Genomic DNA, 14,961 nt, shown 5'->3' with positions numbered 1-14,961 from the left:
CACAGTGGTACCTATTTATCTACTTGCACTGACATGCTTTCGAACTGCTAGGTTGGCAGGAGCTGGGACAGAGCAGCGGGAGCTCACCCCATCACAGGGATTCGAACCGCCAGCCTTCTGATCGGCAAGCCCAAGAGGCTCAGTGGTTTAGACCACAGCACCACCCATGTCCCTAGATAGTTAATTCATAGGTAAACTATCACTTTAGCATCCCAATAGTGCATTTGAAGTGCTTATTGATACCCTTAGATGCCACAGATGGGAAGTCAGTGCATGCAGTGCTTTGAGCTGGATTTCTGTCTGCCTCTGTGCCTCCAGTGGTCATGTACATCAGCTCTCTGTTGCACAGTAGAGGCTGGTCCATTAGCATGAATGGAACTGTTAGAATTCCTGTTCCATGATTGCAGTCATGGGATTGTGTCTATTACATGACGGTATATGTTTTGACTCCACAGAGTGGGAGGTGACGGAGACAGGATGTTTGTGTTACTGTGTTCTGTGAAGTGGGACTATTGTCCTTTTTCTCTTTGCTGTCTGATGCTAGAAGAGAGAGGGAGCCATGTTGCAGTGCTCCATGTGTGTCTATATGTAAATAAAGTAGATTAGCCAAAATGCTGAGTTGCTGAGGTCTGTCACCCGAACTGCGCAGACTCTGCAGATCCCTAAGTGTGCCGATGTCTGTTGGCATTGGTTGCTTTGATGTTCGGGCTGAAGAAAGCTAATGAAGCTCCTGAACGATCGACCAGGAGGGAGAGAACATGCCAGTCAGGCATGTGTCTCCACCAGGGTCCTACTTGAGTATAGGATGAGCTATTGACAGGAACACTGCCCCATCAACTTCCGTCTACTCTCACCCAGCACCCACCTGCCTCCACTGGTAGAGGAAGAGGAGTGCGAGGGGAACGCATCATGATCCCGACAGGGTGCCATCGTGGCTGCCCCCCCACCTGCACTGGGTGCCATGCCCCCACAGGTGGCTTGCCCCGCCTCCAGGATGCACGCCAGCCCTTCCCCTGCCTTCTCTCCCCCACTGCCTGCCTCCCTTCTTCCCTAACACCCAGTTGTGCGGTGAGAAGGACATCCCGCAATCTGGTTGTACCAGAGTGTGGGACCAAAAAAAAAATGCACTGTTTTTGTGTCTCACACTCTGGCATGAATCGGTTGGCTCCCATCAGAGGGTGGGGCCAAATACAGACTATTTTGCTGCTGTGCTCTCACTTTGTGTCCACGTGCCACACACACCCCTTCCTTCTTCTGGACTTGGCAGGTGGCAGGCAGTGTTAGTGGGCGAAGGTGTGTAAGGACCCATCATCGTGATGATGCAGGAGGTGAGAGTTGTGATCCCCAAGGGAGACAGTGAAGGAAGAGGGAGCAGAGAGATAGGGGGGATCTGAGTGAGAGGGAGCAGGGCCTCCGCTGACGTGGTGTCCTAATTTTCCTCACCGGGATGTTGAAGGGTGTATGCATTGCCTTAGCCTCCAAAATTGCTGGTCTCCCTGCCTTCCACCCTACCAGTCCCAATAATGGCACCAGCTACCACTGCTGTTTCAGAAACTGGAATTCTTATCAGCAGGGGAGCTAAGGACAACATCAGCTGCCGTGCACTTATCATGGCCAAAGCTGCTGGGTTTGCATGCATGGTGCCAAGCCAGGCTGCCCTGATTGCAGAAAATAAGTCTTGATTTCAGCTAATATGCAGGGTGCACAAGCTACTCTGCTCATGTGAGTAATCCCTTTGAACTCAAGGGAGCTGTTCGCATGCCTAAGTGATTTGCATGATCACTGCTTAAGAGCTGGAATTAGTCCCTGCCATCTGTATTTACAGTATTCTGCTAATCCAGCCCTTTTAGACGCTGCAAATAGCCCCCTTCTCTGTGCACCGTTATTGATCAAGAGAGAGAGATTTGGTTTGACAGAGGTTTGTGAAAAGCCTCGTGAGTTGTCCAAGGAGTAGTCACATTATCAGCTCTTCTAAGATGACATGTGGTAATGCGGAGTTTAATACCGAAGCAGTGTCAAGCCACACCGCCAGCTGATGCCCTAAAGTACAAAAATAAATATCCGAAATGATTTTCTGCTGCCACTTCTGGATTTTACAAACTCCTGTGCTGTTTTGACTCCCTTTGTTACACTTAAACATCCTTTGGCAGGGGCAGGGAGGAAGGGCTGGGGACTGCACTCTGCCACTCTCCCCATTTGGAATAAATTAATCGGATTGTCTCACCATTTTTGTATAGCCTCATCTTGAAGTAATTTTAATTTCGGTGACTAGGTTCATAATAGATATATATTTCAAGCATGTTATCCCGTTGACCGTACATAATCATGTCTCAGAGCCTTAAATACTTGGAAGCTCCTTGAGCTACACTTTCCTTGCTTCAAACTTTTAAGTCTTAAGTGATAACTAAAGGACTATAATTTTCCAGCTCTGAAATTAAATCTGTTAATACAGCAGTAATGGACCTTGTTGTTGTTGTTTTTTTTAAAAAATAACCAGCCCTGGACTCTGAAGTTCAGCAGTTGATTTTAATCTTGCTATTAGCCAAAACCTTTGCCTTCCACAAATGCCAGAAGCAGAATTTATAACAGGGTATAGTTTGCCCTACCATGAACTTCTGCCTACCTACAGGTAGAAGAGGATGCAACAGTTTTCATCAATGACTTCTAGAGGAAAGGGCAGAGGGAAATCTTACCATATTTGTGGTTCACATAAACTGGTGGTGACAGCAAACACCTCAGCAGATAGGAATAAAATTCAAAATGCAATAGAAAAAGCAGGATGGAAGCAAACAAAATATCAATTTCTGGAAACTGCAAGAGGGGAGAGTGTTGCTGTTGTGCTCAGGTCCTGGTTGTGGGCTTCCCATTGGCAGCTGGTTGGACACTATGAGAACAGGTTGCTCAGCTAGATAGACAACTGTCCTGAACCAGAAGGGTTCTTCTTATATTCTTATAATAAAATTCAACAGAGACAAATAAGAAGGTCTGCCTACAGTTACAGATAGGTAGCCGTGTTGGTCTGCCATAGTCAAAACAAAAAAAATTCCTTCCAGTAGCACCTTAAAGACCAACTAAGTCAGTTCTTGGTATGAGCTTTCGTGTGCATGCACACTTCTTCAGATACACTGAAACAGAAGTTTCCAGACCCTTCTATATAGTGAGAAGGTGGGGAGGGGTATTACTCAGAAGGGTGGTGGGAATGGGTGATTGGCAGATAGCTGTGATGAGCCTGTTGACGACTCTTAACGACTGCAATAGGTCTTACAGGAAAAAGTAAGGGGTGGAAAGGTGAAAAATGGCTTTGTCATGTATAATGAGATAAGAATCCAAGGTCTTTGTTCAGACCAGGTTTCTCCATGGTTTTAAGTTTGGTGATAAGTTGTAATTCAGCAGCTTCTCTTTCCAGTCTATTTCTGAAATTCCTTTGTAGTAAAACAGCTACTTTGAGATCTTGTATAGAATGTCCTGGGAGATTGAAGTGTTCTCCTACTGGTTTCTCTGTCTTGTGATTCCTGATGTCCGATTTATGTCCGTTTATTCTTTGGCGTAAGGTCTGGCCTGTTTGTCCAATATAGAGAGCTGAAGGACACTGAAGGAAGGTCTGCCGTTAGGGGAGGGGAATGAAATGCACTAGGTGTAGGAGTGTGTGTGTGTTTCCTGCTTGGCAATAGTACATATGAAAAAGATCTCAGGATTGTGCAAGATTGCAGCATGATGATGTGGCTGCATATTGGAGCTGGGACATTCTGCACGCAAAGCAGTTAACAAAGACAAGGATGGCAATTGAGGGTGAGCACAATGCTTCCTGGATCTCAATGCCTTTCATGTGGGTTCGCCCACCACAAACAAAACAGTGAAAAGACCCTGTTACTGAGTCATTCAGATTTGTCTAAGTCCCAACATCACATAACTGTTTTTGCAAGCATCTCTCTGACTCCTCAGCATTGTTATACCTACTGCCTACGTTAAATTCCTTGGCTGCTTTTAGAAATTGACCTCAACTTCCATTATGACTCTCTTTCATTTGTCCTCCCCTTGCACCAATCAGAGTCTTGGCCTAGCCAGACCTTTCTGTCTTTCCTCCAAATGGTTTGTGACCCATAAGTGGTGTTGTAGAAGTACATTCATGACAGCCTCCCATAGCTATTCCCTCAAGTGTTGATTCATTCTATATCTTCATTCTATATTCTATATCTTCATTCTATATTCTATATCTTGGAATCAGCAGAGAATACTAGGCTGGCCTCATTCTCTGGCTTCGTCTTTGCTAATACAACACAAACAATAATAAACTTGAAAGCCTCAATCTGGCTAGCCAGATCCTTCTGTCCTCCAAATGGTTTGTGACCCATCAGTGGTGTTGTAGAAGTACATTCATGACAGCCTCCCATAGCTATTCCCTCAAGTGTTGATTCATTCTAGATCTTGGAATCAGCAGAGAATACTAGGCTGGCCTCATTCTCTGGCTTCGTCTTTGCTAATACAACACAAACAATAATAATAAACTTGAAAGCCTCATATATATTTTTTTGCTGGAAGAGCCTGCTGAATCAGGCCAAAGATCCATCTTGACCAACATTCTCTTCTCACAGCGACCAACCTGATGCGTATGGGAAGCCCATAAGCAGAAAATGAGCACAACAGCACACATCACACCTGTGGTTCCCAAGCAACTGCCACTCAGGAAGGATGCCCCCCCCCCTCAACACTGGAGGTGGAACATACCAAGTGTTTCTAGTAGACATCCATAGACGTATCCTCTATGAATTGGTCTAATCCTCTTTTATAGCCATCAAAGTTGGTGGCCGTAAGGGTGGTGCTGTGGGTTAAACCACAGAGCCTAGGACTTGCCAATCAGAAGGTCGGCGGTTCGAATCCCTGCAACGGGATGAGCTCCTGTTGCTCGGTCCCGGCTCCTGCCAACCTAGCAGTTCGAAAGCACGTCAAAGTGCAAGTAGATAAATAGGTACCACTCCGGTGGGAAGGTAAACAGCGTTTCCGTGCGCTACTCTGGTTCGCCAGAAGCGGCTTAGTCATGCTGGCCACATGACCCAGAAGCTGTACGCCGGCTCCCTTGGCCAATAAAGCGAGATGAGCACCGCAACCCCAGAGTCAGCCACGACTGGACCTAATGGTCAGGGGTCCCTTTACCTTTAAGTTGGTGGCCACTACCACCTCTTGTGAAGGCAAGTTCCCTAGTTTAATTATGCATTGTGTGAAGAAGTTATTTCTTTTGTTGTCTAATGGATGCTTTCCTCCCATTGCAAATAACTGGCACAGGGAGAAGCATTTCCAATTGGGACTGCAGTGGGGTAAAGGATGAAAACCCTGCCGCCACCTTGGTCTGAACTCCCACCCTATGCCAGTTATTGTTAAATACAGCTTGGCCCTTAGGGGTCTTCTGAGAAAGAGTTTGGTACAGGTGTAATTAATAAATAACAAAGGTTGCAAGATTCAAGTGGTTTAATCAGTAGATCAATCAGCTAAGTTTTAGTTAATGAATCACGGGGGCCCTTAATCAATGGGGTGATGATTTGAGAGCACAGTTCTTAATTACTGGAACTGTTTTATTCCTGGTGTGAGACTACAGTGGGAAATGACAAACAAAATATGAAAGATGCTCTTTCTTTGAACAATGAATGGAAGCTCATATTTATTAAGCTGAAAGTTATCTTAAAAATCATTCAGTATCTCATAAAAAAACTCTTCTACTGAAGTTTGGGTAGCATCCACTCTCACCAATTGATTGATTAGTTAAAAGGCAAATGATATGATTTATTTTTATTTATTCAGCAGGATTTCTATAACGCTTAATCATCCATAACCTTTAAGCTGTTTACATAGCATACAAAGCGCTCATTAAGAAATAATTTATAAAAAGCAAGTTAACCTAAAAAATGTGAGTAAAATCAGCAGTTGTTTAAAATACGGATAATAAAATAAAATAACATCTTAACGTTACGCATCCGGCTAGGCTTGCCTAAATGAATGAAAAGTCTTTAGGAGACACTGAGAACAACACATTTTTTAAAAAAATAGGTTAATCATTTGACACCCGACTTGTAAATAATAACAATAAAAAAAATTATTTATATCCCGCCCTCCCCAGCCGAAGCCGGGCTCAGGGCGGCTAACAACAATAAAATAATACAACATTCTAAAATCATTTCATTATAAAATTACTTCAAATCAAATTGATAGCAACCATTGGGCTAGAGTTCTGTGAAGATTGCCAAAGGAGGGAGTCAGGCTGTGCCCTGCCCAAAGGCCTGGTGGAACAGCTCTGTCTAGCAGGCCTTGTGGAAAGATGTCAAGTCCCACAGGGCCCTAGTCTCTTGTGACAGAGCGTTCCACCAGATCGGGGCCACGGCCGAAAAAGCCCTGGCTCTGGTTGAGACCAGCCTAACCTCTCTGTGGCCTGGGACCTCCAAGATGTTTTTGTTTGAAGACCGTAAGAATGGTTGATAGCTTTTGAAGTTAAAAGACACCAGTGATGGAGATTGGGATTCCTGCATCCCTTTCTTGACTCACCTCTGCTCTGAAGGACAAAATGTTCCTGCCGTCTCTACCTGCATAGCTGCCTCCATTCAGCCAGAGCAGAACTTATCTGTTTCCCTGCCTGCTTGCTTGCCTTTTATTTATTTATTTATTTATTAACATAGCCATCTCCTTTGTGCCTGTTGCACATGGATGTGCATCTTCATCAGCACATCCCGACTCCCCCCGAAAAGCAGCTGCCATCGAGATGTGAAGTTTCAATCTTCTTTTGCTGTAAAGTGGGCTTCTGTTATCTCTCTCTCCACCCCCATTTCCCCACCCCTCCACATTGTTTCTTTCATAAACCTGGTCAGGGGGATGTCAAAGAAAGCATTTGCTTGTCACCACAATACTCATCAGACTGTTTCCTGAAGCTGAGGGGGGTGTCAAGATGGTTTGTTTCTCCCTTGTACCTTGCACCTCTCTTACCCCTTTCAGAAACAGTCCTGATCTTACAAGAACTCCTTTACATTGCTGATCAGAAAATTAACTTCAGATTACAGAGCGATAACAGGTCAAGGTTGCCACAGCTACGTCTCAACCGGCCTACTTACTGTCTTGTATCTGGTGGCTGGAAACATGAATGAAATTATCTTTGCAGAGCTTGTTGTTTATTTGCTTTTATTTTCCTTGGGAAAATGTGCATGATGGGGTGGCAGAGCTGGCCTTGAAACTGACTTTCGGTGAACTGCAAGCACAGTCGAAACAGGGTGGCAATATGGCCTGCTTTACAGAGGATAAACCTCTGTTTGAAGGGGGTCCGCTGTTTGAGGGACTGTCCCACTGCACACAAGGGCTTTATGCTGCCTGGACACAGCAGACAATAGTGAAACATATTGCATTTAAAGAACAAAAGTAATTTCTAAATCTGCACCTATACAGATAAATTAGCATAGGCACATTTTAAACAAACCCACACAGTGGTACCTCAGGTTTTAATTCGTTCTGGAGGTCCGTTCTTAACCTGAAACTGTTCTTAACCTGAAGCACCACTTTAGCTAATGAGGCCTTACACACCACCGCCGTGTGATTTCTGTTCTCATCCTGAAGCAAAGTTCTTAACCCGAGGTACTATTTCTAGGTTGGCAGAGTGTGTAACTTGAAGCATCTGTAACCTGAAGCATCTGTAACCCGAGGTACCACTGTATCTTCATACAGTAGGTCCTCTTTTTATGGTGAGTGATGCATCTTCTCTTTCTTACCCTGAGTCAAAGCCATCAATCAGTTTGTGTCAGTGCTTCATCTAGTATTAACTTCTCTGCTGGTAAAAATCTATTTTAGGAATATAAGAGGAACCCTCCTAGATGATGATGATGATGATGATGATGATGATATGCCGCCCATCTGACTGAGTTGCCCCAGCCAATCTGGGCAGCTTCTAACAAAATATAAAAAACACAGTAAAACATCAACCATTAAAAACTTGCCTTCAAGATGTCAAATAGTTGTTTTATCTGTTTGACATATGATCGGAGGGCATTTCACAGGGTGAGCAACACTACTGAGAATGCCCTCTGTCTAGTTCCCTGTAGCTTCAGGTCTCACAGTGAGAGAACCACCAAAAGGCCTTCAGAACTGGACCTCAGTGTCCAGGCTGCATGATGGAGGTGGAGATGCTCCTTTAGGTATATAGGGCCGAGGCCGTTTAAGGCTTTGTAAGTCCACACCAACACTTTGAATTGTGCTCAGAACTGGCCTGTCCTGTTCAGCATCCTGCATTCTCACAGTGGCCAACCAGATGGTTGCCCGTGGGAAGACCACAAGCAAGACATGAGCCAAACAGGGCTCTCCCCTCTCCAATTTCAAGCAACTGTGAGAGCCAGTGTGGTGTAGTGGTTCAGAGCGGTGGACTCGTAATCTGGGGAACCGGGTTCGCGTCTCTGCTCCTCCACATGCAGCTGCTGGGTGACCTTGGGCTAGTCACACTTCTCTGAAGTCTCTCAGCCCCACTCACCTCACAGAGTGTTTGTTGTGGGGGAGGAAGGGAAAGGAGAATGTTAGCCGCTTTGAGACTCCTTAAAGGGAGTGAAAGGCGGGATATCAAATCCAAATTCCAAATCCAAACTGGAATTCAGAAGCATGCTGTTTCTGGCAAATCAGGGCTGATAGCCATTTTGTGCAATGGAGAAGAGAAAGGAAACTGTGTTATTCTCTGAATGGCTCCATCTTCTCTGGGTGCACCTCCATGTGATGTGCATCAGATCCTTTTAAAAAATGGTCCTTTTAAGTGGTCACACTCCAGCAGTGGAATACCTGTTCCAGAGAGGCTTACCCAGCATCTACCTTGATGTCATTCTTATTTTCCCAAGTCTCATAATCTGCCTCTTCTTTATATATATATCTGAATTATGGTTTATTGATATGCTGTTTTCACAGGTTATATTGATTTATTGTGTGCAGTTTTAATTTGCTTCTTTCTTTGTTGCAAGCTGCCCTGATAATATGGCTGTAGGGCAGGCAACATGCAAATATTTTGATCAGATAAAGAGATTGTGTATGTGCATTTTCACATATTGTTAAAACAGACCAGTCTGGCAGTGACTGCATCTTTTGTTTCCCAAATTCCCATGTGCCTTTCTGGAATCCACTGGGCACTATTACTGATGCAAGCCATGGGACCCATGAGCCAGTGGCTTGTGGATCTCACAGAAATTGTTTGTGATCTCAGGGGCTCGGCTAAATAACATAGAGTCCACACATGGCTGAAATGCGTAAGCACACAGCGTGCATTGTGTCACAGAAGATGTTGGAAAGATTCCTGAAACAAGCATCTCCTTGGTCTTTTGTGAACAGGTTGCTGAGTTGTCCCCTGCCTAAATCCACATGTGTGTAGAATAATAGGCTATTTTTCTCTACTCTTGATAGCTTTGTGTGTCTTTGTGTGCATGTCACCATGAACTTTCTTTCCCGCCTGCCTTGCATTCCAGGCTCTCTCATGGTTCCCTTTCATCTTTTATTCAGATACGTTCGGATAAGGACAGCGAGATCCACATAAGATACAGCATCACTGGTGTGGGAGCTGACCAGCCACCTATGGAAGTCTTCAACATTGACCCTGTGTCTGGGAGAATGTACGTGACCCGTCCGATGGATAGAGAAGAAAGAGCATCCTATCATGTAAGCATGCAGCTTCTAGTATTTTGAGGCTTTCAGTCCTCAAATATTTTCTTCTCTTACCTTCTTGTTGGAGCTGACAATCTCAAAGCACATCTCAATCAGAATTAAGCACAGAATACACAGTTTTGACAGCACCGAAACCAATCCATCAGCTCCTAACTGGGGGCATAAGCGCAGGGCAACAATTGTGCTTTAGAAATTATTTGAGGGCAAGGCTGAAAACGAGTGAGCTCCTGGTTTATTTATACCCTGCCCTCTACCCCACCCCACCCCCCAAAAATGGTTTTCAGAGCAGCTTTCAAAAATCAGTTCTAAGAGAGTCTCTGGCACATGAGGAAAAATGAAAGGGAGGGAGGAGGACAAAACTAGCTCAAGGACCAGTTCTTAACGTTACTATGGGTCTGTGCTAGAGCATTCACTTCCTCATAGGTCAGATCCCTGACCAGAGATGGTGATTAAACATCCAGACCAGTGGAACAAGGCATCTAGCTGATTAGGAAGAAGATAAATAACCAGAATGACATCTTATGGCAGGAGTGATGAACCTCATTACATCTTCCAGGCCTCCCCATTTGACATGTCAGACCGTTTTCACCAAACCACAGCCACCTCCCCTAGGACACCAGGTGTGGGGTAGCTAAAGATGTGCCTGGGTCAAAGCAGTTTTGTACTTTTCAAGCCACAGTGATCAGCTGATTGTCCGAATGGACAAAAAAATGATCATTGTGATGTCAGGTGATTATAGCTCCTTACCTATCAAACTTGGCCCATGAGAGGTGGGGGAGATCCTGCCTTCTAGCTGGATCCCCTTCGCCACCTCTGTCTTAGAGGAAGATCTGTGGTGATCAGTATTATCTACTAAAATGTCTCATGTAGCAATCATGACACTTTTGCTCCTTTTTAAACGTTGCATGGCCTCCCATAGGAAGCCCATATGTCCGTATCAGGCTTCTCTTGGTTGCTTGCATGAGAAGTCTGGTATCTGAAGTACTTTGCATGTTTTTTAAAATTTCTTTTATCATTTATTCATTTATTACATTCACTTTGGAGCCAAGAACCTGATGGCTGCTATATTCAGATATTAAAGGCATGCCAACCCAAAGAGGTGACTATCTGTCTGGCATAAGAGTTTTCATCACATCAGAAAATATGCAGAAAGCTTATGGAGTGCCCAGTTTTTCCACTTACAGTTAGAAACATAGGGAACTGCTTTACACTGAGTCAGAAAACTGGTCCACGTTACTAAAGATTGTCTACAGCAGGCATGGCCAAACTTGGTCCTCCAGCTGTTCTGGGACTACAACTCCCATCATCCCTAGCTAACAGGACCAGTGGTCAGGGATTATGGGAACTGTAGTCTCAAAACAGCTGGAGGCCATGCCTGGTCTACAGTGACTGGCAGCAGCAGTACTGGTTTCAGATAGGAGCCATTCCTACACTACCCGGAAATGCCAGGATTTGAACCTGGGACCTTCCTGTGTACAAGGTAGATGTTCTACAAATCAGCTATGGCCCCCCTGCAATTTGCATCTGTGTGCTTGCATTTTTCAAAAGCATTTATCCCTTCCTATCTTGTACTATATTTCTATCTTCATCCTTCAGTTCTGCTCTAGTAATCGCAAGTTTATCAACCACTGACTCACCAAAACCTTACCAATAGTTTTGTGCCTCTTCCTTCTTGATACTGCAAACCTGTTACTATTTTCTTGCAAGCCAAAATGTCTTGCCAACATCCTGTCCTGCGCAGCAATCTGCCACCTGCCCATCTGGCACCCAAAATTCTGTCCAGCCTTCTCCATCTTCCCATTCCCAACATTCATCTGCTACAACAATCTCAGTACACCAGAGTTCAGGTTTTTGTGTTTTCCCTGAAGAAATACAAGAGTCTGAAGAAAATAGTCAGCTGCTTTCTGGAAATCAGAGCCACCTGGGCGAGGTTTGCTTCTTACAAAAAGGCTGCAAGAGAGATCCTCATAATATAGGGATGGGGGATTAATTCAATTCTGTTTGCATTTCAAGGTAAACCTACCGAATTAACATTTTGCAAAGCGAAGCATAGCCGCCCTTTGAAATGTGCTCTTCTCCAATTTTCGCAGTGCAGTTCTCCAGCCAAATGTGTAGAAAACACATATATTAGAGAAAATTGCACATACAAATGCATATATTACTGAAAATAGCATATAGACATGCATTGTATTGGGGGAAATTGCTTTGCAGAAATGAGTATATATAGGCAATATTGCATACAATATTAGGAGCATTTGCACTAAAATCCTGATGAATTTTGGTGGCAGTGCTCCATAAGGAAGGAGGTGGTCTTTCAGATATTTGGGGCCTGAGTCATTCAGGGATTTAAGCATTAAAGTGAGCACATTGAATTGGGTCTAGAAATGAACTTGCAGCCAGCCCAGGACCTTTTGAATGCAGGAATTGACTTTACCACTAAGCTATAGGTAAAGGTAAAGGGACCCCTGACCATTAGGTCCAGTCGTGGCTGACTCTGGGGTTGCGGCGCTCATCTCGCTTTATTGGCTGAGGGAGCTGGCGTATAGCTTCCGGGTCATGTGGCCAGCATGACTAAGCCGCTTCTGGTGAACCAGAGCAGCGCATGGAAATGCCGTTTACCTTCCCGCCAGAGTGGTACCTATTTATCTACTTGTACTTTGACGTGTTTTCGAACTGCTAGGTTGGCAGGAGCAGGGACCGAGCAACAGGAGCTCACCCCGTCACGGGGATTCGAACCGCCGAACTTCTGATCAGCAAGTCCTAGGCTCTGTGGTTTAACCCACAGCGCCACCCGCGTCCCTACCACTAAGCTATAGCCCTTGCTCAAAATCTATTGCTTCCCACACATGGATGCAAAAACCTGTCTGCATCCTATATACTGAATGACCTCCTGTGATCCCCAGAAAATATCTGAAGTCTTTTGCCTCCTGTGCTGGCAATGGGTGGACGCAGAGCAGAGCCTCTGAGCCAAATGGCTTTCCAAATGGATGCAATCAAGTAACTATGAATTTATAAGGACTGCTTGCACTGACTTCATCTTCTTAAAGAGTTCCATGGCAAGCACTGATCCCGCCAAGCTGTGTTTGCTTTGTCACACATTGAACTCTGTTGGCACTGCTTGTGGACAGAGGTGGAGGGACGACTAAACTATATTACCTCCTTAGCTGGAGGGAAGAAGAGATTTCCCCAGAGTTAAAGGGGAATCTAAGGGAAAGTTATTTTATCCTCCTTGAACAAAAGCAATTATTTTCTCCAGTGATCCCGGCGAAATATGAAGCAAAAGGAATATTTGAGACTTGGGCTTTGTGCTGCTTCGGAGCTGTCAGTAATGTTTCACTGGTGGCAGACCATAATAACTGGGGGATAATTGGGGGGAATGGTCTCAGAATAATGCCTTTGATGGAGTCATTAGGATTCCAGCATTAGAAACTCACAGTCCAAAAGAAATAACTTTATCTGTCATAATGACGACTTTCGGCGACCTGGGACTACTTTATAAAAAGCGTTCATTAATAAATATACTGAGTTAAGACAATGGCTTTCAAGGTTGCTTAGAAATGGGTGCCTCTATCTCATTATGATATATTCATGGCTAGGGGTGAGAACGTTGAGTTTATAATTCCAAAAAGAACTTCCTTTAATCATAGATCTTGAGTTTAGCCATCTAGCAATACATTAAAATCATTTAATCATAAGGCTGGCTATGCTTAGCCTGGAAAAGAGGAGACTGAGAGGAGATAAGATAGCCATCTTCAACTATCTAAATGGCTGTCGCATGGAAGATGGAGCAAGCTTGTTTTCTCCTGCTCCAGAGGGTAGGACCCAAACCAATGGCTTCAAGTTACAAGGAAGGAGATTCCAACTAAACATCAGGAAGAACTTTCTGGCAGTAAGAGCTGTTGACAGTGGAACAGAGTCCCACAGAAGGTGGTGGACTCTCATTTCTTAGAGTTTTTTAAGCAGAGGAAGGCGATCTCTCATTGATGCTTTAGCTGAGATTCCAGCATTGCAGGGGGTTCAGCTTCTTTCTTCTTCTTCTTCTTTGGGGATCACTCATAGCCAAGGAAGATTGTTTTCCATGAACACAGTCTTAACAGTGTGTCCGCAGGTGACTGTAGAGGCCAATACTAGATCCACACGTCCTTCTACAGTGAGGACATAGATTTCCAGGTGGGAGTTAATCATGGTGAGGGTTTGCCAAACGTGCCTTCCTCTTAGCTCGTTTTCCCTTTTCACCCTGAGTTCATGCTTCCTCTAAGTCCATGACACCTTTGGTAAAGGCTGTTCTCCAATTACAGTGCTTGCAGGCCAGTGTTTTCCAATTGTCAACATTTATTCTGCATTTCTTTGGATTTGCCTTGAGAGAGTCTTTAAACCTCTTTTGTTGACCACCAGCATTACACTTTCCATTTTTAAGTCCGGAACAGAGTAGTTGCTTTGGAAGATGATAATCAGGCATCCGCACAACATGACCAGTCCAACAAAGTTGATGTTGAAGAATCATTGCTTCAACACTGGTGATCTTTGCTTCTTCCAGTACACTGACATTAGTTCACCTGTCTTCCCAAGCAATGTGCAAAATTTTTCAGAGACAGCCTTGATGGAATCTTTCGAGGAGTTGGAGATGGCTTATATAAGTGGTTCATATATCACAAGCGTACAGTAAAGTTGGTAATACAATAGCTGTGTAAACAAGCATTTTGGTTTCCCTGCTATGTCCTAGTCCTCAAACACTCTGTGCTTCAAAGCTGCACTCACAGAGCTCAGGCTGCCTTCAGATGTCTTCTAAAGGTTGTATTGTTATTTATCTCCTTGGCTCGGGGGTCGCAGAACTCCATACCCTTCAACATTTCTCTGATGAAAATAGGGATGTTCTGGGATCAAATTAGAAACCAGGACAGCTTCTGTAAACCTGGAACTGTTCCTGGAAAATAGGGACACTTGGAGGGTCTCCTACAGGCATGAAATGCAATGAAGATACCTAGATTAGCAGATTCACATAAACCCTCTTTGAGCACATGCAGAGATCTGCGTCGTCCTACTGTTGCCTTTCGGTGTCCAATTTCCAAATCAATTAAAATCAGAATTAGTGTAGATATTAATCGGAGTTCTGTTTAATTCCATCCCTAGTTTTCAACAAATGCTTTCCTTTTAACCTAATTGCACTGCTTCGTGATCACAATTATTATATCATTGTGTGTATTTTTTTAATTGTCCATGTTCATCATCCATTTCCCTAATTAACACCAACCTTATTTTTTGTGTGTACCAAGGGGGAATAGAGTAATTTTCGAATTAATT

At 44.2% G+C, this 14,961-nt stretch overlaps 1 protein-coding gene across 8 annotated transcripts in view; it reads left to right on the top strand.

Moving 5' to 3' along the window:
- CDH4 (cadherin 4) overlaps positions 1–14,961 on the top strand; it is an 839,962-nt gene that overhangs the window by 637,697 nt on the left and 187,304 nt on the right. For all 8 annotated transcript variants that reach the window (XM_079979074.1, XM_079979073.1, XM_079979079.1 and 5 more), the window contains one exon: positions 9,499–9,654. In XM_079979074.1, the coding sequence (XP_079835200.1) occupies positions 9,499–9,654 (156 nt within the window). The remainder of the gene's footprint in view (positions 1–9,498; positions 9,655–14,961) is intronic.

This window comes from Podarcis cretensis (assembly GCF_951804945.1).
Source record: "Podarcis cretensis genome assembly, chromosome: 6".
Lineage (NCBI taxonomy): Eukaryota > Metazoa > Chordata > Lepidosauria > Squamata > Lacertidae > Podarcis > Podarcis cretensis.
This window is presented reverse-complemented; position numbering and strand designations above follow the sequence as displayed.